The following is a 21,051-nucleotide window of genomic DNA, read 5'->3' as shown; positions in this document are numbered from 1 at the left end:
ATAACCAATTGACCAAACCGATCACGTGAAGTAACGCGATCACCAACAAACAATTTCATTTCATTAACTGATAACCCCAATCTCCATATATCCCCTCCTCTCCCTCCCTCCCTCCCAAACCCTAATTTATCTTTCACTAATCGAATCTCGATCAGGTAACAATCACTGCCTTAGATCTCAAATCGCTGCATTCAGTTTGCTCTTTTGTTATTTTCAATCCAATTCACATCTCTTTTACTGTTTAATCACCGTGATTTTCGTTTGAATCTAAATCCTCGTAATCTGATTCTAGTTTACTACTGTGTGGATCGATAATTTTTAATGCTTTTGATTATCAAGTAGGTTTAGTGGGCTGCAAGCCTAAGTTTGATTCAAATGACCAAGTTTTCTCAAAATGGGAGTGGAAGCAGCTAAACATGTTTTTTAAATGAGAGCTTTGGGCTTTGGTTCTATTTTAAATTTGAATTGTTTCCATGGTATTCATTTATGATGGTTGTTTTGGTAAGTGGAGTAATTGCTTATGACGCTCTTATGTTTTTTTTTTTTTTTTTTTTTACCTGCAGTCGTTTGCAAAAGTGACTATCTATGTTGGTTTCTTGAGCATTGCTGTTCAATAATTATCAAGACATTTGAGAACAAGAATGGATTCTGAATCTGCTGATACACCACCTCCATCTGTTAAAGCTCCTGATACACAATCTCCTGATCCTGCTCCTGCTCCTGCTGCTGCTGCTGCTGCAGATCCCGTGCCTGAGAATCCTGCAAGTGATGCGCCATCAAAACTCTCTGCAACTGGCATAACGTCATGGGCCAAAAGTTTAAAAATCCCCCAGCCATTGGCTTCCTCGCCAGATGACTCGCCAACTGGCAACGCTGGAAAATCAACCTTTGCACGTTTTACTAGTGGATTTGGACTGCGCTTATCTCCAAAATCTCCTGCGGCAGATGATAGTCCTGAAGGAACTTCGGCAACTTCACAATCGGGCTTATTTGGAACAATCACTAAAGGGTTAGTTGATACATCTAAGAATGCAGTGAAGGCAGTGCAGGTCAAAGCTCGGCATGCTGTCTCTCAAAATAAGCGAAGATATCAGGTAGGATGATGGCTGCTGTAAAATTGTTGTAGTCTTATGTAACGGGATCATAAATTGCTTTCCTTTTGGTTTCATTCTTGTTCTTCCTGTGATGGTTAAAATTGCTTCCATGAGTTCTTGGCGGGGATTCTTTTTAAAACAATTTATCTGAGAAGAGATGTTCTGTTCGAAACTACATAAATTGTTCGCACCCTTTATTTTTCTGTTGACTATCTTGTTGTTTACTTTGTTATTTGTGTAGCATATCTTTTATTGAGGAAGTGTCTGATTGAGATAGAAGTTGCTCATACATGTTTAGAAATTGAGCCGCATTTCTAATTGACACCTAGCTTACTGGGTTTTTATGAATATAGGATCACAAGGGTAAAGTCATGAGTAGGATAATTCATGCTTATTTTTTAATAGTTTATCTTCATTTAGGATTTTATTTTATTTCCAACTTTACATCTGATGATAATTTTGGGTGTATCTCTCTCTCTCCAGGAAGGAGGTTTTGATTTGGATATGACATATATCACAGAGAATATAATTGCCATGGGGTTTCCTGCTGGTGATATGAGCTCTGGTTTTTTTGGATATGTTGAGGTAAGCTAGTCAATTTGCACTGTAAAGTAGCCACATTGTCATAATTAAATATTTCACTGTTAATGCATCAAACTATCTGATGCAGGGATTCTATAGAAACCACATGGAAGAAGTGATCAAGTTTTTTGAAACCCATCACAAGGTAATAATGCATTCAGTGATATGTATGTTATGTCTTTCTATATATATATTTTTTAACTTTATACTGCTTTGTTCTGTGTCAATTATTGTAACATGCACTTCTTTGATAATTGGCTTGTTCATTGTTGGGAGATTATATTTTATGTGACAGCACGCTTTACCATAGAACTGTGCAGTTACATTTTGTCAAAATTTGCTGTTTGGAAGGGAGTGGCGCTTGTCCTGGTTGATGCACTGTGCTGCAGTTTCTGCTTAATTTGGAATCTGACATTGAATTGTGCAAATCATCTAAATTCATGCATGTGTGATTTGGATCAAGTGTCTCCATGCATGAAATTTGTGTTTAGCACTCTATGCATGCAACATGCCTTCTGAGTTTCAGCTACAGTTGCATTCATTGATATTTTCCCTCTTGATAAGAATGCTGAGTTCCACTTCATGTGATCTTAATTTGCTGTCCTCCTTTCAAAGATGACTCTAGCTAATGGGCAGTTATAAGTTATATCTTTTACTGTATGTTGCTAATATAGTTGTTTTCTTGGGGCCATGCTCAACTCAATTTAAATAAAAAAAGAAACCTTTTGGTTCTGAAGTTAGCTTCTCCATTCATGAAGCAGTTGAATTTTAATCTTTATTTCATTTCTAGTATCAAAATATTCTGTTTTACCTTTGATTCACTTTCTATGTGCAGGACAAGTATAAAGTATACAATCTTTGTTGTGAAAGGCTGTATGATGCATCGTTGTTTGAAGGAAAGGTGAATGCAACATTACCTGTGTCGTTTCATGTTTAATGTCAGTCTTGCTGAGGCTGTTCCTTGTATGGACTAAGTGCCTGGAGGAAAGCCATATGGTTGATTCTTATATATTCTATGTTGAACACTTGCATCAGGTGGCTAGTTTTCCATTTGATGACCACAATTGCCCCCCAATTCAGCTAATAACATCATTCTGTCAAAGTGCTTACTTGTGGTTGAAGGAGGATATTGAGAATGTCGTGGTTGTGCACTGTAAGGCTGGGATGGCAAGGACAGGGCTGATGATTTCTAGCCTTCTTCTTTACTTAAAGGTCAGATATATGACATGTTCCTTAATAAAGAGGAATTGGAAGGGACATAGAGTGACACACTTCTGTTTTCTGGCTGAGGTTTTTTCATCTGTAGACTCATTTTCCATCTTTATGCAGTTTTTCCCTACCGCGGAGGAGTCTATTGACTACTACAACCAGAAGAGGTGTTTTGATGCAAAAGGGCTTGTTCTGCCCAGTCAAATTGTGGGTTAATTATTGGCATTTATTTATTCAAAAATGCACATTGAGGATACTTCCTCTATATGTTGAGGTTCTGTATATCTTGTCTAAGAATTTTTTTTTCCTTTTTTGAAGAGATATGTAAAATATTTTGAGCGCATCTTAACATACTTCAATGGAGAAAACCAGCCTGGGCGTAGGTATACTTCTGGCTCAATGTTTTTTGCAAGCATCTTTGTTTTTGTTGTTACTGACAACACCATTTAAGCAGGTGCATGCTCAGGGGATTTCGGCTTCACAGGTGCCCTTATTGGATCAGGCCATCTATTACCATCTCTGATCATAATGGTGCGTTTTGTTATTTTTGCTGTGCCTTTTTTATTTACTGCAAGAAGGTTAATGTCTGCTCATTTTGTTCATGTTGTTCCCCCTTCATACTTTATTATAAAAAATTATCTGGGTCTGCTCTATTTGATGGTTTTACCAGCGTATATTTAGCTTATTGATTGATCTGACCTTATTCTCAGATTTGATTTCTTCTTTGTGAACTCTGTAACCTGTCTTTGCTTTGTAATGTTTAGTTTGTAGGACTACATTGCATATGCTTGGGTACTAGCTTCCTTTTGTTTCTCTATCTATTTCTTTCTTACTAATATTTTGATGAATTGAAAGACAGCTATAGACTCAATCCTTGCCCAATTCTAACATGTGTGTGTGTCTTCCACGCAAGCTTATGGGTGTATACACGTGTAGAAGAGGCATATCTGTAGTACATTGAGATTGGGAATAAAATATTTGAACAAAAATAAAGGCAGCCCAAATTTTAGTTAAAATAACACACTACCATGCTACCTTAGTTTGGATTTCTCTAATGCTTTCCCCTATTCACAGGTGTTCTCTTCTCCTCAAAAAAGCATCCCAGAACCAAGGATTTGTCGGTAGGTCTCCTTGGGTACATGGCAGCAATAAGTAAAGTGTCAATACTCCATTAAAAGTTTTCTTTTGGATCTCTGTCCATCCCAAGATTTTTTTAAAATTTATTCTGAACTCTGCTTCATCCTTGTAAGCATTTGAGTTTTCACAAATGCTTCTTTCCTTTTGCAGCCAGAAGATTATTGGTTTAGTGCTCCCAAGAAAGGGGTTATGGTCTTTGCTTTGCCAGGGGAGCCTGGTCTGACGGAGGTGGCTGGAGACTTCAAAGTTCATTTTCATGACCGCCAAGGGGATTTTTACTTGTCAGTTCCCTGTTATTCTCCCTTGTGAATGGATCTCTTTTTAGATTTTAAGAATAGAAAATGAAGTGCTTTACATATGCTCCTTTGCAATTTCAGTTGGTTGAACACGCAGTTTATGGAGAACAGAAAAATCTTGAACACCAGCGATATTGATGGGTTTGATAAGGTAAAGGACCTTGAACATTTTGTTGTTAATTGTTTATCTGAAGAATTGCTTGTCCTTGGAGCAGCAATAACTAACTAATTCTCGATAGCTAGATTATTTTTTATTTGTTAACTAGAGTTGGAATGGCTGTAACTTTGTCGATATCAATGTTTTCAACCTTCTCTATCTACATAATAATATGGCTGGATTTTTGTGCAGAGGAAACTGCCTTCCCCAGGATTTCAGGTTGAGGTCGTGCTAGTAGATTATGATGGCACTGTTTCAACCAGGTCAAATATTGAAACTGCTGTGAAGAAATCAGATGAAGGTTCAAGTACTGCTCCTGCATCAGTTGATGCAACTTCAACTGCACCAAACCAAAATAAAGACTCAGCAAGTAATGATAAAGATGATGTGTTCTCGGATAGTGAGGTAGAGGAATCAGTATCTTCCAAACAAAAGCAGGCTCAAGCATCCTCTGCAGGGGGTGAAACAGCTGCCACACCTGCCCCTGGTTCTGGAACTGATAACAAAACAGATAAAGTCGCCAGTTTAACCCAAGCAACTGAACAGTTTTCTCTGGGAAACACGGGCTCCCAGAAGTCGCATGCCCCCGCTCAGCCTAAAATTGAAGCCGTGGGTGGAACTGTCTCAAGCCTTGAGGCTAACAACTCCCAAAGTGAATTCAAGGCAATGGCTGCTGATGCATCTGTTTTTACCTTTGGAGATGATGAAGACTACGAAAGTGAGTGAGCAAGGAGGAGCCCTTGTGTCCTCCTGCAAAGATCTGTACATAAAATCAGTTCGCTGGTCATACGCGTACCTGCTGGTGATGCGTTCCGCCAAGGTCTTTTATCTGGCTTGTTATTTTTTGTTAGTCAAAAGGCAGGCTGGAGGCGACAATAATCAGTGCATTATTTTGTGGCATCAAATTAGTGGGAATTGTTTCATTATTTTTATTCTGAAAAAATTGTACTGCTCTGTACATTAGTAAATTGATATTATTTGGAAATGGTTATAAGCAAATTTACTTCGAATTTCAAGAACACAAGCTGTTCTTGCCTACACGGCTCGCGACCTGGTTCTCGCTTCTGTTCGAGGTTGTGATTGTCAGCAACGAGACACGAACACAACAGCCCTAGCCCATTGTTTTATCTGCACGTGAAGAATAGTATTTAACCTCACTTATTGTAGACTTGGACCATTCAACTACTTGGTCAATGTCAAAAAAAGACGCGGTGAAGGTGAAGGTGGCCTTCGTTTCTCTCTTTTTTGAAAAATAATGAAGGTGGGCTCCCTAGTTGCCTTCCAGATTGTACATGTCCTGGGTCAATAAGCTGTCTCTCTTAATTTAAAGAACAGATAATTAAAAAAACGTTGTGCTCACTTGTTTGTAGCTGGTGAAGTGATCTAAAATTATTCTTACGAATAATCTAATTTTGTGGCTAAGAATATGTCGTGTTTGGTAACCATATTTTGTTCATCGAAAAATTCTTTGTTCAATGCATTTTAATGGATCTATATAATAGAAGCGGTCCTCTCGATTAGTTAGGTTTTGATTCCATTTTTTTTTATTGGAAAAGCTTTTGATTTTTAAATATTATTTTAATATATTTTAAAATAAAAATTATTTTAAAAAACAAGTAGGTAACGTAACAAATATTTAAGATGTTTTTATCTTCTTAAAGTCTATTTAGAGAACGTGGTTTGCAACACATTTTTTTAAGTTTTAAATTATTATTTTTTTAAAATTTAATTTTCATGTATATTTTTATATTATTTTGATGTGTTGATATTAAAAATAACTTTTTAAAAAAAAAAAAAATATATTTTAATATATTTTTGAACAAAAAATAATTTAAAATGATAACCATTAATATAATTTTAAATAAAAATTATGTGTCGCAATATCCAATATTCAACTTATCTCACAAAAAGAGAAAATCAATGATTTTATTTTCTTCGGGAAAAAGAATAAGTCATCTCCCTTTTTTTAATTTAATTTCCAATTTCTACCTCTACTCGGACAAGAAGAATACTCTTAATTTTTTATAACAAGAGAAAAACTCAATGCTATATTTTTTTTTCCCGAAAAAAATTAAGCAAAAAAACGTTGACAACTTAAAAGAAAGAAGAAGAGAAGGCTGAATTTGATTAGGCAGGAGACTCGTGGGGAATAAGAAAGAGCGTGTTACTGACGAAGGCGCGTAAACCAGTTTCCAAACATTAAAAACGAAATTACCCAGACAATCACTGCAGTTTTTCTTTCTTCAACTCTAAGGACCCATGGAAAAACAACCACGCACGCCCAGACGCGCATATATAAACGTGCTGCTTAAAACCAAGCAGCGATTGATTAATCAGCCTTCGACGTGGTTTTATTTCAAAGTCAACCGTCTTGTGGATAAATATTACAAGCCTCCTCGCTTTTCTTTTCTCTCTATAGCTATCTTGTAAAATGTCGGTTTCTGGTATTCAGGGCCATCTTCTTGAAGTCACCGGTATTTTTTTCCTTCTTAATTTTGGTTTATTTCACGTGATTAAGCAAACGCTTTATTACGTTCTTCTTTTTATGTTTTGAAATTGATTGTTATTTGTTATTTGTTTTTTTATGCAGTTGTTGGGTGTACTAAATTGAAGGACACTGAATGGATTTCGAGACAAGATCCTTACGTTTGTGTTGAATATGGTAGCAATAAGTTTCGCACAAGAACCTGCACTGGTACTTAATCTTCTATTATTCTGCACTTAGATCTCAATCTGGCTTTAATTTGAAGTTTATTTTGAGCAGAACTAGTATTTATAATGATTGTTTTTTTTAGATGGAGGCAAAAATCCTACATTCCAAGAGAAGTTTGTGTTTACACTAATTGAAGGGTTAAGAGAGATAGGTGTTGCTGTTTGGAACAGCAATACCCTAACTTTTGATGATTTTATCGGCAGCGGAAAGTAATTAGTCTTTAACCTCTTTTATTTAGTTATGCTTTTCTCTGCTGATCCTTTTGGCTTTAATTTGACATTTAATTTTATTTTTGTTTATGTTACTGTGTATAGGATTCAAATGCAAAAGGTTCTATCGCAGGGTTTTGACGATACAACTTGGCCACTTCAAACTAAAACTGGAAGGTAATTATAACTGCAATTTGCATGATTTAACTGCGAAAGAGGATCGGTCTAGCTTTATCTGTTAAGTTCCCTTTCATTGAATGCCACTATTCTGAAATAGTGATTTCTATTTGATTAGAATGGGGCGATTAGCTTCTTTTGAAAAACATGTGTTCTGATTTTGATGGTTTGTACATAGAATTAATGATGGATTGGTAAAGTTCGGGCCTGAGCTCGAGACTTTTTGTCTCCTGTTTTGCAAGAGTACTAATGAGATACAAGCCATTTGGTATATTGCGTTGAATTCATATCAAAGAAGGAAAATGAAGATTTTAGACATTGAATTGGATGTCAGTTAGAGTGCATGTCTAAGGATACATGCGAGGTTTTTTTGCATTGACAAACTGTTGTATGATTTGATTTTGTGGTGATGTTATACCATATTGGAAATCAAGTGCAAATTAATTTTGGTGCTTTCCACTATATTTAGTTTCAATTTATCAACTTTTATGTGTTAGATTTCTTCCCACTGGCCACTGAATGCTATTGCTTGCAATTTGGTAAGGTTTCTCCATCTGTATGCTTTCAACTTTGTGAGGCAAAGATGGGGAAGAAATGACCACTCAAGTTTGAAACACAGGACTAGGATATTGCCTTAATGCTTTGTGGAGGATATTGTCTTTCCATTTTGAGGCTGAAAGAATACAACTCTTTGCTTCTCTTTAGAGTGACCATATTGTTTTTGGGGCAGATATGAAGTGGCTCATATGCACATTTCATCCTTATACTATGTTTGTTTAGGAGGGTTGAGGGGTAGAGGAGGAAAAGATGGGGCTAAAACCCTCCCATCTTTGTTTGGTTTTCACTACTAAATGGAAGGAAAGGTGGGGTTTGGAGGGTTCAAACCCTTCAAATAAATTAAAAATCTCAACACCCCAAATTAGGGTGTTTAGTGGGGTTAAGATTATTAAATGACACAAATAACCCTTACTAAGAATAAGAAGTGTTTAATGGGGTTAAGATTATTAAAATGACACATAATCTTTACTAAGATTAAAAAACTAACTTTTTACCCATTTAAAGGCTATTTTTGTAATTCAATAGTCACTCTTTATCTTTTTTTTTTTAATCTCCATTCCCTTCCTTTCCATTCCATTCCCTTGCATAACCAAAAAAGAAGTGTGGGCCTTGGTAGTGTGGTGTGATGCGGTTGAAACTGTATTTTCCACCAATCATAATTTTAAAAGTATTTGGTTAATCAACACACACCACGGTTTTGCATGGGTTGTGCTAAAAACTCTCTTGAAACCTTGGTCAAGAAAAGCTACAATTTGTAGCTTTTCTTAAACCTATATTTTCAAACTGCAACCCCAAACGCTACCATAATGCCAAACATACACCAACCTCACCCTTCCATCCAAACATGGTGTTAATAAATTTTCACAACCCCTCCATTCCTCGACCAAATTAGTTAGGCTAATTTCATATCTCACAAAAAGTTGCATTGATACTCCTGGATTAGATATCAATAAACCAAATATGCTGCGTCATTGATAACAGACACACGCACTGCCATGTTTTTGCTCCAAATCATGATGTGTGAGTTCACTGGTTACATATGTTTTTCGCCTGTTTGGTAGTAGTCTCATAGCACATCTTTTCTAAAGTGTGTGCATTTGTTTTTTTCCGTGATCACAGGTATGCTGGAGAAGTAAGATTGATAATGCACTATGCAAATGCCAATGTAAGCTATCTCTATGGTGCTGTTACAACTTTCAATTACATATACTGAAAGAGCTCTTATCTTTTATGAAGATATTTTGATTGGTGGAAGCTGAATAACTGTGTATTATTTCTTGCAGAAAGCAGCAGCAGGCCATGCTCCTTCAGCACCACTATATGGAGCCCCTGCTCCTCAAGTCTCATATTACTCTGCACCACCACCAGCGCATGGAGCTCCTTATGGACAACCATCGACAGCATACACAGGCTCATCTCCTTATCCATCATACCCACCTAGTTCAGCTTATCCACCATCAGCGTATCCCCCACCACCAGCTGCAACTTATCCTCCTGCACCGTATCCGGCTCCTTCAGCATATCCTCCACAACCATATCCACCTCCACCTCAAGCTTCACCCTACTATCCTCCAGGTAACTGAACAGTTCATTTCGTACTTAGAGAGTCAGAGACTGATATTCTTTCTGGTAATAATGTTACAATAATCATTTTGACTCCATTTTTTGTTCTCCCTCCAGGCCCGTTTCCTGGAATCTATCCTCCACCACCGTACTAAAGTGATGCAAAGTGATGCTTCAGGATGTCCAGTGTGAAGAAGCGACAAGTAGAATGAACTGCTTTGTAAAGAACACTAGGTTTTAGTGATGCTAGTTTTTTTTTCCTCCACCTTGAGGAGTTCTTTCTTGACCTAGTATTTTCCATGGATATATCTCACTTTGCAAGATAATTTTATTACTCGTATGTTTTCTTGGGCTGTTAATGACCAGCTGTCGCAGCGTGTTTCAGTAATATAAAGAGTTCAGTGTGCTTTCATTCAGAGACTGTTTTAGATCTTCCTGCTGCTATGCTCGTGCTCCAACTTTAGTTTTCATCATCTGTATGTTATTCCTCCCACACGCACACAGATGAACTCTCGTGCACACAGAGATTCATACCCGCTCCAGGGATCTTGCTCTTGACAAACAACTTTAGTTCAGATCGTCTCATGTAAAAAGGATATTTAGTCATTTGGAAGACAAGAGGATACCAGTTATCGCCCTTGTGGGTTGAGCTTTATTTGAAAGCCTTGGATTAGTGCCCTTTCAAATTAAGATCTCAGCTGATGCATTTCAGATTGCAGTAACCCTAACGCCACCAAGCTTTAGGCACCCCCAATTATCTCTTTTGATACTTGGAATGCGATTAATTATCCATCACCAAAAGCTTACAGCAAGGACTTCATTTTTTTTCAAGAAAAAAGAAGAAGAGGAAAACCCAAAATCTTGACAGACGCGCTTGCAATTTGTTGCAGGATAAGCATTGACAGCGTCAGACTTCTGAGCCAGTGTCTAAGAATATTACTGGTTTTAACTTTAATCAAATTATTAGGTGAGTGGTTGCTTTCACTCTTGAAGTACAGTATGACTGTGTATGAGTAGGTGCTTTCTCTGTTGATTTAAAGTATAAATCTTTATCGTTAGAGCTCATCATGTTTACCTTTGCATTGATGGGATAGGTTAACTAGAAGCACTTGGTTCAAGAGATGCATGCGTTCATTGGCCTGTCTTTCGGTTAGAATCTCTGGTATTAATCCCCCGTCCTCCTCCGGCATTTGATCATAATCATCACCCATTTACTTAATCGATCGAGATCTTCCAACATCATTAATTATGAGCACTTGTAAATCATTGGCTTTGCGCCTGGAATACACAATGTCACAGTCCAGATGTATCTGATATCATTGGGTTTTCTAAAATATTAGTTTTTTATATAATATTTTTGTACTGGTTTTTTGATATCAAAAATAATTTTTTAAAAATAAAAATAATATCTTAATATATTTTAAAATAAAAAATATTAAATTTTTTATTATTATTACATTTCCAAACACAGATATGCCCATAGTGGCTACCATGTGACTAGTTAATCGAGGATGAGTCAAAGGTGCCAGTTTCAGCTGGGCACTTTATTGAGTAGTTGTGCGATGGATGCGTACACACAGTTTTCTGGGGTCACAGGCAAAGTGAGACATCATTGGTGAGTTTGAAAGGTTTTAGTTATAGTGGATGACAAATTTACCTCTCTCTAACTAGTGAGCGCTTTGTGGTTTGATTTTTGAATCTTTAAAGCAGCCACTGTCAACGAAACACAATAAAAATAGAATCCAGCCACAGTCACCGAAAAGCTGGAGGTGCTTGGAAAGCATGGTGCTATGTCAACAACAGATCAAATTAACGTTTTCATTTTTATTCACTAGAAGTTGATTTAATCGCCATGGTGGATTGTTCTTAGTCCTAGTCTTTCATAAATGCCCTGGCTATATTATGATGTCGACAGCCATGGAACCAGGTACTGATTCGGACTTGGCTCGGTGGTTAAAGTTGGTATTCACCTTGTTTATGCCCCCATTAATTGAAGTGTACTTGTGAAATTATAGTCTACAAGGAGAGAATGATACAATTTACTAAAATTTGCCACGATATTACCATTTTTTCCTCTCAAAAAACAACGACAACACCCGAGACTCCCAGAAGCCCTGCCATGGTGGATTGATTCTCAATCCTCGAGATATCATTCGGTGAGTGGGAAAGTGTTGCTTAGAACCAAATATTGGAGAGCTAGACTCGGTGCTAAAGATTGTTAATTTTGACTATCAACAAGGAAGATATTACAGCTAATTCATGATGCTTATGATGAAAAGGTGGAGTGCGATTTGCTGACGAATAACAGTGCATCGACTCTTGCCAAGACGGGCGAGGTTACGACCATGAAATTTCCTTCCTCGACTCCTTCATTTCAAGATTAATGCCACCAGTAAAAGAGAATCTACATGGAAGTGGGGATCGAGCCATATTGTTTTGCATCATTGCAAATGGATGCTTGAAATAGATCCAAGATGCAAGCCACCAAAATTATTCTGGGGAAGAGAACTAATTGTTGCCATATGCGTGGTGTTGTCTCGGAAGTTAACTTCTGTCTACATACGAGAAGAAGAAGAACTTTTGGAAGTTCCTCGGTGTTAACTTCTGTAAGGTCAATAATCCCTTTTGTCCACTACGTTGTTTAATAATTCTACATGTGTTAGGTGCATTTTAAAAAAGAAGAAGATGAATTTACTTCCCGAGAAATGTAAATCGAGATGCGGAAATTGTTCAAACACATGATCATGCTCTTCGATTCTTAGGAATATAGGGTGGAAAAATGCCCACTGGTTTGAACTGTTGATAGTCTCGCAACAGACACCCACTGCGTGGAAAAATGGGAAATGAGACCAATTATGTTGACCGTGACAATGGTGGCATGATGCATCTGCCTGGTTGAGATTAAAATTATAATTTCTTATTAATCGAGGAGATTAGTGGAGTTAGCTGAAGCATATGCATCGTGAGAGCAACTTTGAATGTATGATTGGTGCCGCGATGTAATTGTTTTACGGAAATATATTTGCATCACAAAAATATTAACTTATATTTTCTTTCAATATTTTTATATCCAAGAAACTTAAAACATTAACATAATTTAATTTTTATGTAGTTATCCTGATTATATAACATGAGTTACAAATCTTAGGAGTTAGCCGTGTTGGCTTGAATAATTTCTTTATTTTTTTTTAAATTATTTTTTTTTTTCTCAACTTCATTTTTTAACATGAAATTAATAAATAATTAAGTTTTATAATTGTTTTTTTAATTTGTTTTTTATGAAGCTATCACGATCTTATGATCCAGGACACGAGTTTTGCTAGTTAGTTAGTTTGAATTTTGGTTTTTTTTTTGTCCTTCTTTTAATTAATGTTTTTTTTTTAATTTCATTATTCAATATTAGATTGGTTAATAATTTTTTTAATTTGTTTTCTATGGAGTTATCTCGGTTTCCTAACTTGGATTTGGTAGGTTAATTTAAATTAACTCTGGTTATTTTTTTTTATTTTTTTTAATTCAATCATTCAACATTAAGTTTGTTGGGAATTGAATTTCATAATATTTTTTCATATGTTTTTCATGGGTTTACCATAATCATATAACATGGGTCGTGGGTTAGGCTAGCTGACTCAGGTTTTATTTGTTCTTTTTTTAGTTGATTTATTTTTCAATTTCATCCTTTAATATTATGTTGATTGAAAATTATGTTTTATAATTTGTTTTGGTTTGCATTATATGAAATTATCATGGTTCTATGACTCGGATTATGAGTTTGATCGATTGACTTGATCCAAGTTTGATATGTTAATCCGGGTTGTTTCAACTCATTTTTTTAATTGAATTTTATTTTTAATTTTATTTGTTAACATTAGGTTGATTCAGAATTGTGTTTCATAATTTCTCTTGACTTTCCTTTTATCTCATGACTTTGGGTAGTAACTTTGACAAGTTAGCGCGAATTAATCTAGAATGTTATCATTTTAATATTTTTAAAAAAATATTATCTTGATATTTTTTAAAATCAAACTATATTTTTTATATGGTTATTTAGATTATTTTTGAATCTAAGAAATTAGTAGAGGTTAATTTTTTTTTAATGAAATCATTTTTTTTATTGCTTGAAATATAAGTTAAGGTAACAGTACTATAGTAACAGCATTTACATGATTACATTAAACAGGGGGGGAGATTTTGATTCCATTGACACCCACAAAATCTTTTATAGTACATTTGCAATATGACCTGTCTTTACTGTGGCAGCAGAGGAAAAAAAAAAACAGAGTTGATCTTACATAATTGATGCCAAAAAGAAGTCAAAACAAATAAAAAGCGGGAGTGAAAAATAGGAAGAGGCCAAGAGAGGGTGAACTTTTGAGTGCATGCCACTTACCCAAGAAAGAGGAGGGTACACCTTATCATGGTGGTTCTAAGGCTGTCACTGGCCGCACCGCAGACGACCAGACACCATCAAATTTAATGACTTTTCTTTTCCTGTTTTTTCTTAGTCCAGATTTTTATTTTTTAACTTTTAAATTCGGTGACCAAGACGTGAGTGAGAGAGTCAGCTTCTTTCCTTTATTTTTTTTTGCGTGTTGTTCACCACACGCAGTTAAAGACAGTGAATCTAACGGACAGGTAAGGCAGTTGACTTCATGCACTGGGTTGGTGTCGAGTGGAAAAGGAATGTGTGAATGCGCGTGGATGGAAAGTGCTCTGGCTTGTTCGTTCTCTTGCATGGCTTGTCTTTTGGGAATTTTCTTCCTCAGTCCACCTAGCAAAAAAGAAGATTTCGAGCTCAAAATCTTCTCGTGATTTTTGTTTCCTTTCCCTTTCCCTTTGTTTTTTCTTTCTTCTTAAATATCATAACAGTTATTTTTTAAAATATTTTTTATATTAAAAATATATATATTTTTTATATTAACGAACTAAAACAATCTAAGTTGGTTGTTTGAGAGTGTGATAGCGGTTCTTTTCAAATAGCTAAAAAAATTTTTTTTTATTTTTTAAAAATTATTTTTGACATCAGCAGCACCTAATTTTTCAAAAAACTCTGGAATGCTCACATGGCGAGTCGAAAACTCTAATACCAAGACGAAAATCCCTGCGTGTCCCTCTTTTATCTTTCTCAATTCTAGAGCAGCAAAGAGCACGGTGGCTTTAAAGAGGTTCCGGCTTGATGTGTGTGCCGTTTCGCACATTTTCTGCTCGCCAAACAGAACACACCGAAAGCACAAAAAGGAAAAAAATAAAAAGACTTTCAAACCAAACCCAAACACATACCTTCATGTTATACTATTATATATTGCCACATTAAGAAAAAAGAAAAACAGAAAACAAAAAGAGACAAGCGTGAAACCCACCCTGTTAAAAATCAACCCCTCCCTTTCTTTATCTTTCTCTCCTCTCTTCCATCCTCTCTTCACTCCCTAGCTGCCACTGTCTCTGTCTTGCACCACCACAGAGCAAACCACAGAGCAAAAAAGACCCTCGAGAAAAAGAAGAGAGGGGGGGAGAGGGACAATGGGTTCTTATTTGTGTCTTGAATAGTGTACCAAAACCTCTTCTTCTTGGAGGAAGATGGCGATACCAAAACAACAGGAACTAGAACAAAATGAACTAAACTCACAACAAGAGCAAAACGCTTCATTCCTGCTAGATGCACTCTACTGTGAAGAGGGGAGATGGGAAGATGAATCAGAAGAAGAGGTTTTGCAAGAGAGTACTTTTGTGAATGATCTTTTTCCACTTTCATTGCTTGAACAAGATTTGTTCTGGGAAGATGAGGAACTTCTCTCACTCTTCTCTAAAGAACAAGAACAGCAAGCTTCTGTTAGTGTCAACATTGTAGCAGACGATCCTTTTCTTTCCAGAGCTCGTCAAGAAGCCGTGGAGTGGATGCTTAAGGTCATTGCTCATTATGGATTTTCAGCTCTCACATCAATCTTGGCTTTCAATTATCTTGATAGGTTTCTTTCTGGCCCTTGTTATCAAAGAGATAGTAGGCCTTGGATGATCCAGCTTGTGGCTGTCACTTGTCTTTCTTTGGCTGCCAAAGTTGAAGAGACTCATGTTCCTTTTCTCTTAGACCTGCAAGTATGTTCGTTGTTGTTGTTGTTGTTGTTGTTGTTGTTATCACTTCTTGATTCTAAGATTGTCACTCAAGGGTTTTCTTTCTGTTCCGTTTTAGGTGGAGGACACAAAATATGTGTTTGAGGCCAAAACCATTCAAAGAATGGAGCTCTTAGTACTTTCAACACTGAAATGGAAGATGCACCCAGTGACTCCACTGTCATTTCTTGATCATATCATCAGGAGGCTTGGGTTGAAGACCCATGTTCATTGGGAGTTTCTGAGGAGATGTGAGCATCTCCTTCTCTCTGTTGTCTCCGGTAAGTAAAGCACAGCTGTCTTCGAAATTTCATCTTGACTTTAATTTAGAATCTTCGATAAGAACAAAGTGTAAAGAAAGATTCCTTCTTCAGTTTTACTTTTGGTTCCTTATCGTATGATTTACGTTTAGTTTCTTATACTTATTTAATTTTCGTTGTTGTAGATTCAAGATCTGTCAGTTATCTTCCTTCTGTATTAGCCACTGCTACAATGATGCATGTTATAGACCAAGTTGAGACCTTCAATCCCATTAACTACCAGAACCAGCTTCTTGAGGTTCTCAAAATAACCAAGGTTCGTTTATCCTGACATTATTCATTATTTTTGTCCTGTATTTAAGGCCTTAATACGGCCACATTTAGTACTCATATTATTGCGCATGCCATTAATGTCTCAACAACTGCATTTGTTTGTTAACAGGAAAAAGTAAATGGATGTTACGGTCTGATTCTGGAGCTATCAAGGAACCGAACCACTGCCGTTGACAAGTCTCAAAAGAGAAAGTTTGAGCCCATGCCTAGCAGCCCTAGTGGCGTCATTGGTGCTGTTTTTAGCTCCGACAGCTCAAACGATTCTTGGGCTGTGCAAGGGTCATCAGTCTCTTCGTCACCAGAACCTCTCTTTAAGAAGAGCAGAACCCAAGACAAATGGGTCTTTGCAGACATTGTTAGCAGCCCACCTTCATCTCTCTCTCTCTCTACCCATCTCTTTCTCTAAAAATCTGCCATAGTAATAATCTTACTATGTTTATTAGCTCTCTCTTTAAATTGCCTCCCATCTTGACAATTCCAAAGTTCCCCACCATAGATATGCATCATGAGAGGGTGGCCATTTAAAGAAGAGGGGCAAGAGAGTCATCTCCCTTACTAATGTCTCTTGCGCATGCTCTTCCTTTTCATGTACAAGTCTCCTTGAGAGCATACTTTATATGGACATGTTGATATTATATTCATAAAATAAACTCAAAATCATTTTTGTTCGTTCGTGTTTATATTCACTTGTTTGCTTCTATTGCTGAGATCTGAATTAAATTTTGCTTCAAATTGAGATGGAGCCAAGGAATTAGACTATTCTTCTGTATGATCCAAGATCTTGTTACGAAAAAACTTCAACTCTAAGGGCAGAATGACACGTAGGTGTGTTCTGTGGGTCAGATACAAATTAACTTATTTGCATTAATACCAGTACTGGATGTGTAAACTACCATCACTACATGATTAAGGATAAATAATTGTTAGATTAAGATCATGGGTTTGTCTGTTTGCATGTGAAGAGAGGAGCAGCTTGTCGGCCAGTGGATTAATGGGGCTTGGTTTTCGGGAGAGACTTCGATTGGGAGGGTTTTGACCACGCAAGAAGAGCCAACCTTCCTTTTGTAGTCGGGTGTGACCGTAATTCCCTCTCTCTCTGTCTCTCTCTCTCTCTATCAACTCAATAACCTAATCCCCAACTAAACAAACACCATCCATTGCTCTTAGATTTTCTGTATCTTTTTTGTTCAAAGTGCTGTTCGTTTGGTGGTGTCCTGTTACCAGGGGCCATAGACTAACAGAGACTTCTTTCTTTCCCTGTTCACCCGAAGAGGAGCTCGAGTAAAACCACGAAGCTTGCATGGATATGTAAGTTTGGGTTTATGCCACATATTCGACGATCACCATTTGCATCAGCAAGGATATCTCTCTGCAGAACCACCAAACTCTGTTATATAATTGTACAGGTGAGAAAAATATTGTGTTATAGCTATTTATATAGCTAGTGAATTTCATAAGATGAAAGACATAAAAATAAAAATTCATTCCTACAAGTTAAACACTACAATTTCGCAATTATAACACAATTTTAAACACCACAACATTTTTAATTAGTGATAATAAGGATTTCAAACATGCTGCCTCGTAGGATTTTTTTTTTTTTTTTTTTTATTTTCCACGTAATTGCCATAGGCACGTAACCTTTTTAGCAGGTGGATACGTGGTGTTAGAAGCTCGAGATTTTGAATGGAAAATCTAAGCATAATATACTAGCTTTTCATGCTGCGTGGGCAAATGGGCAAGACTGCAAATATATGTAGGCCAGTGCGTGTCACTATCGTTAGAAAAAGTCTTCAGTATAATATTTATAGGTAGTCTTGTCATATCTAGCTAGATGTTCCCTCCTTTGCCAAATCTTGTTGGCTTGATAGTTGAATGACTTTCCCATTCAAGAGAGCACAAAATAAACCTGTTTAAAGAGTAACTAACGTCTGGATTATTAACCATATATAGTAATTACTACCATTTTTTTAGTAGATATTTCAAGTCAGTTTATATATATCTTAACTAATTTTATAAATATTGTAATTAATAATCATATAAATCTTTAATAATTTTAAGATTTATAAAATTTAAACTAATAATTTAAAACAAAATAAATTTAAAATTTAACCTATTAAACAATATCAGTAGATGTTAATAATATGGAATATTTGATTGCTCAATTTAGAGTACTATCGCGTACAACAACGCTAGCATCGATAAAACGACAATCAAAAGAATGCTCATGAGTGCTTTCCCCTCCCCTTTAAACAATAGAGTTACTTAGCATAGCTATGGTATAGACTAATCTTTTCTGGATCCTCTCCTTTATGGGTTGTTATCAATGGGGTTAGACTGAGTTGTTGTAGGTTAAAGTAGTATATCACAAAAGTTGGGAATACCCACTACGCTATAAAGTTTACGTATACAGGACATGCTCACCCCTTTTGGTACCTCTTTTGCTTTTTTTCTTTAATTCCCCCCTTCCTTTTTTCACGTGTTGCACGCTAGCATTATTTATGTTACTCTATGCAGTGCATGCCAGCCACCCCCGTCGAAAAATGTTAATCAACAAAATATGATGCAAGACTATCGTCATGAATAATTGTACGGTAGGTTACTGTGTATTGTGGTAACATCCTTAAATTAGATTTTTAAGAAGTGTTTTCTTGATTCTTTTTTTTGGTTTATCTGTTTCGATCATCGGGGTATCATTGGGTAAAGCTTCCCACACCAATATTTACAATTTAGTATATACAACTCTTTGAAAAACAAAATGCTTAATTTTATCTTGGTTAAAATCTACGCTTTATAGCTGTCATAATCTATTTTTTGATTATTCTTTAAAATTTATTTTTAAAAAAATAAAAAATAAAAAATAATAACAAAAGAACTGACATAGTGGCAAAAGTTGGCCGAAAAAGATCCCATGTATAAACAGAAAAATCGGGTTGAATTTTTGGACAAATTTGGAGCATAATTATATGTAGATTTAAGGTCAAATTCAAATATTATTGGACAAATCTGCATAAAAATTAAGTGTAATAACATCATTAGATTTTTAATAGGCCAATTTGATTTAATCATGGGCCAAATTAAAAGTTTAATTATGTTTAAGAATTGATTTGGGTCAAATTAAAGGATTTAATTAAATGCAAGAAATTAATTATACTTTAAACGGGTCATATTAATTTTATTAGGGACTTAATTGATAAAAACTTAAGTTTGGGAACCTAATTTGAGCTTAATTAAGAAAATTGAATTTTTAAAGGGCCAAACTTAATTTTTATAAAGTCAATTAGTTCAAATTAGGGCTAATATTGCAAGAAAATTGAAAGTTTAGGGTCAATTAAGGGCTAAATTGAAGAAATATATAACATAAGACCTTTTTAAAAAAGGCACCGAATTCTAGTGACTAAATTGATCGAAATCAAGGGTGAAATTGAATAGATTTGAAAATTTAATGGTCAATTGAGAGTTAATTTATATAAATCCAAAACCAATGATCAAAATAAAAAACACATTAAAATTTGGGGTTGATGTTAAAGTTCGGCAAAGGTAAAATTACATAAAATTAAAAGTTCTAGGCCAATTAGAAGTGCAATTCAAGGAATCAAAAACTGAAGGACTAAATTGAACTTTGGTCAAATCCCTAAATTAAAACCCTAAATCCAAAATGACACCATTTTATTTAATTGAAACGGTGCGTTTTATCTAAAACGACATCGTTTTTTACCCAAACAGTAAAAAGAAAGAGGAACTAAATGACATATCGTCTGGTTACCGCTCATCATCTTTTGTTTTTTAACTAGAAAAGTTGTCCGGGTGACTTCTTTTCAATGGCACTTAATGCTTCATCCTTTCACCAAACTTGATGAAACATAGACCACTATAATGGCCTGACATTTGACTATACCCCGGCATGGTTCCTTCTAGCTGATTGACACTACAGTGGTTGTGAAACTTGCCCAAATAGGGCAACTTAAACAACCTTAAACTGTCAAAATTTGACAGTTCATGATGGCCAATTTGAGCCAATGGTTAAGATCCTTTTTGGTTGAATCAAGAGCCAAGAATTGTTCCTAATATAGATAAAATGTTCATCTTGATTCCATGCATTGGAGGGGCAAAGTTAACAAAAAAATCAACTTTTTTTTTCTGGTTTATATTTTTCTTCTCCCCGACAGTTTTCTTCCATTTCTTCTACCATGCCACTGCCATTGTCGCCACCAGCCACACCTCAGACTTTCCAACACTACCAGCTAGCCACCTCCCACACTAGGTAGCCTTTTTCTCCTGTTTATTTTGCTAGAAAACCATGGCTATTTGCATGTAGAACCGTTGTTGGGTTAGGCCATTGACCATGTGGGCCTAGGCTAAACCCATTTCAACCTAGCTTAGATGACTAGGTCGGGTTCAGCCTAAACCAAAGAGAAAGAGAGAGGGATGTTGGATCGCCAATCGGCCTAACCCAACTAAGTCGGCCTGGACTCGTTTCAGCCCAATCCAGATGGTTGGGCGGGTAATGCCCAATTGATATTTAATAAATAAATAATATAATATTATTAAAAATATTTGTGAGATCCTCATATATTTTTTAACTATTTTTTACAATATCATGTTGTAGACTTACACTTTAAGATATAGTATCAATATTAAAAATACCTGAATTT

General features: G+C 35.9%; 3 protein-coding genes across 3 annotated transcripts; all 3 read left to right on the top strand.

Annotated features, from left to right (window-relative positions):
• Positions 1–5,485, top strand: LOC118055423 (phosphatidylinositol 3,4,5-trisphosphate 3-phosphatase and protein-tyrosine-phosphatase PTEN2A). The gene is made up of 13 exons (XM_035067328.2): positions 1–155; positions 564–1,094; positions 1,578–1,679; positions 1,765–1,821; positions 2,512–2,577; positions 2,712–2,888; positions 3,006–3,092; positions 3,204–3,268; positions 3,340–3,416; positions 3,960–4,006; positions 4,173–4,303; positions 4,400–4,469; positions 4,668–5,485. The coding sequence occupies exons 2-13, from the start codon at positions 642–644 to the stop codon at positions 5,199–5,201; spliced, it is 1,866 nt and encodes a 621-aa protein (XP_034923219.1). The 5' UTR covers positions 1–155; positions 564–641; the 3' UTR covers positions 5,202–5,485.
• Positions 5,486–6,791: 1,306 nt separating this feature from the next.
• Positions 6,792–10,111, top strand: LOC118055438 (elicitor-responsive protein 1). Its single transcript, XM_035067347.2, has 7 exons — positions 6,792–6,949; positions 7,066–7,170; positions 7,271–7,397; positions 7,503–7,574; positions 9,252–9,297; positions 9,416–9,707; positions 9,813–10,111. The coding sequence occupies exons 1-7, from the start codon at positions 6,907–6,909 to the stop codon at positions 9,848–9,850; spliced, it is 723 nt and encodes a 240-aa protein (XP_034923238.1). The 5' UTR covers positions 6,792–6,906; the 3' UTR covers positions 9,851–10,111.
• A 4,722-nt stretch (positions 10,112–14,833) lies between these two features.
• LOC118055434 (cyclin-D3-1) lies at positions 14,834–17,064 on the top strand. The gene is made up of 4 exons (XM_035067339.2): positions 14,834–15,788; positions 15,883–16,084; positions 16,249–16,379; positions 16,506–17,064. Exons 1-4 carry the CDS (start codon positions 15,273–15,275, stop codon positions 16,800–16,802), a joined length of 1,146 nt encoding a protein of 381 aa, XP_034923230.1. The 5' UTR covers positions 14,834–15,272; the 3' UTR covers positions 16,803–17,064.
• The last annotated feature ends 3,987 nt before the right edge of the window (positions 17,065–21,051 follow it).

Source organism: Populus alba, chromosome 1 (genome assembly GCF_005239225.2).
Source record: "Populus alba chromosome 1, ASM523922v2, whole genome shotgun sequence".
Classification (NCBI taxonomy): domain Eukaryota; kingdom Viridiplantae; phylum Streptophyta; class Magnoliopsida; order Malpighiales; family Salicaceae; genus Populus; species Populus alba.
The sequence above is the reverse complement of the archived record's forward strand: the minus strand, read 5'-3'. Positions and strand labels throughout refer to the sequence as shown.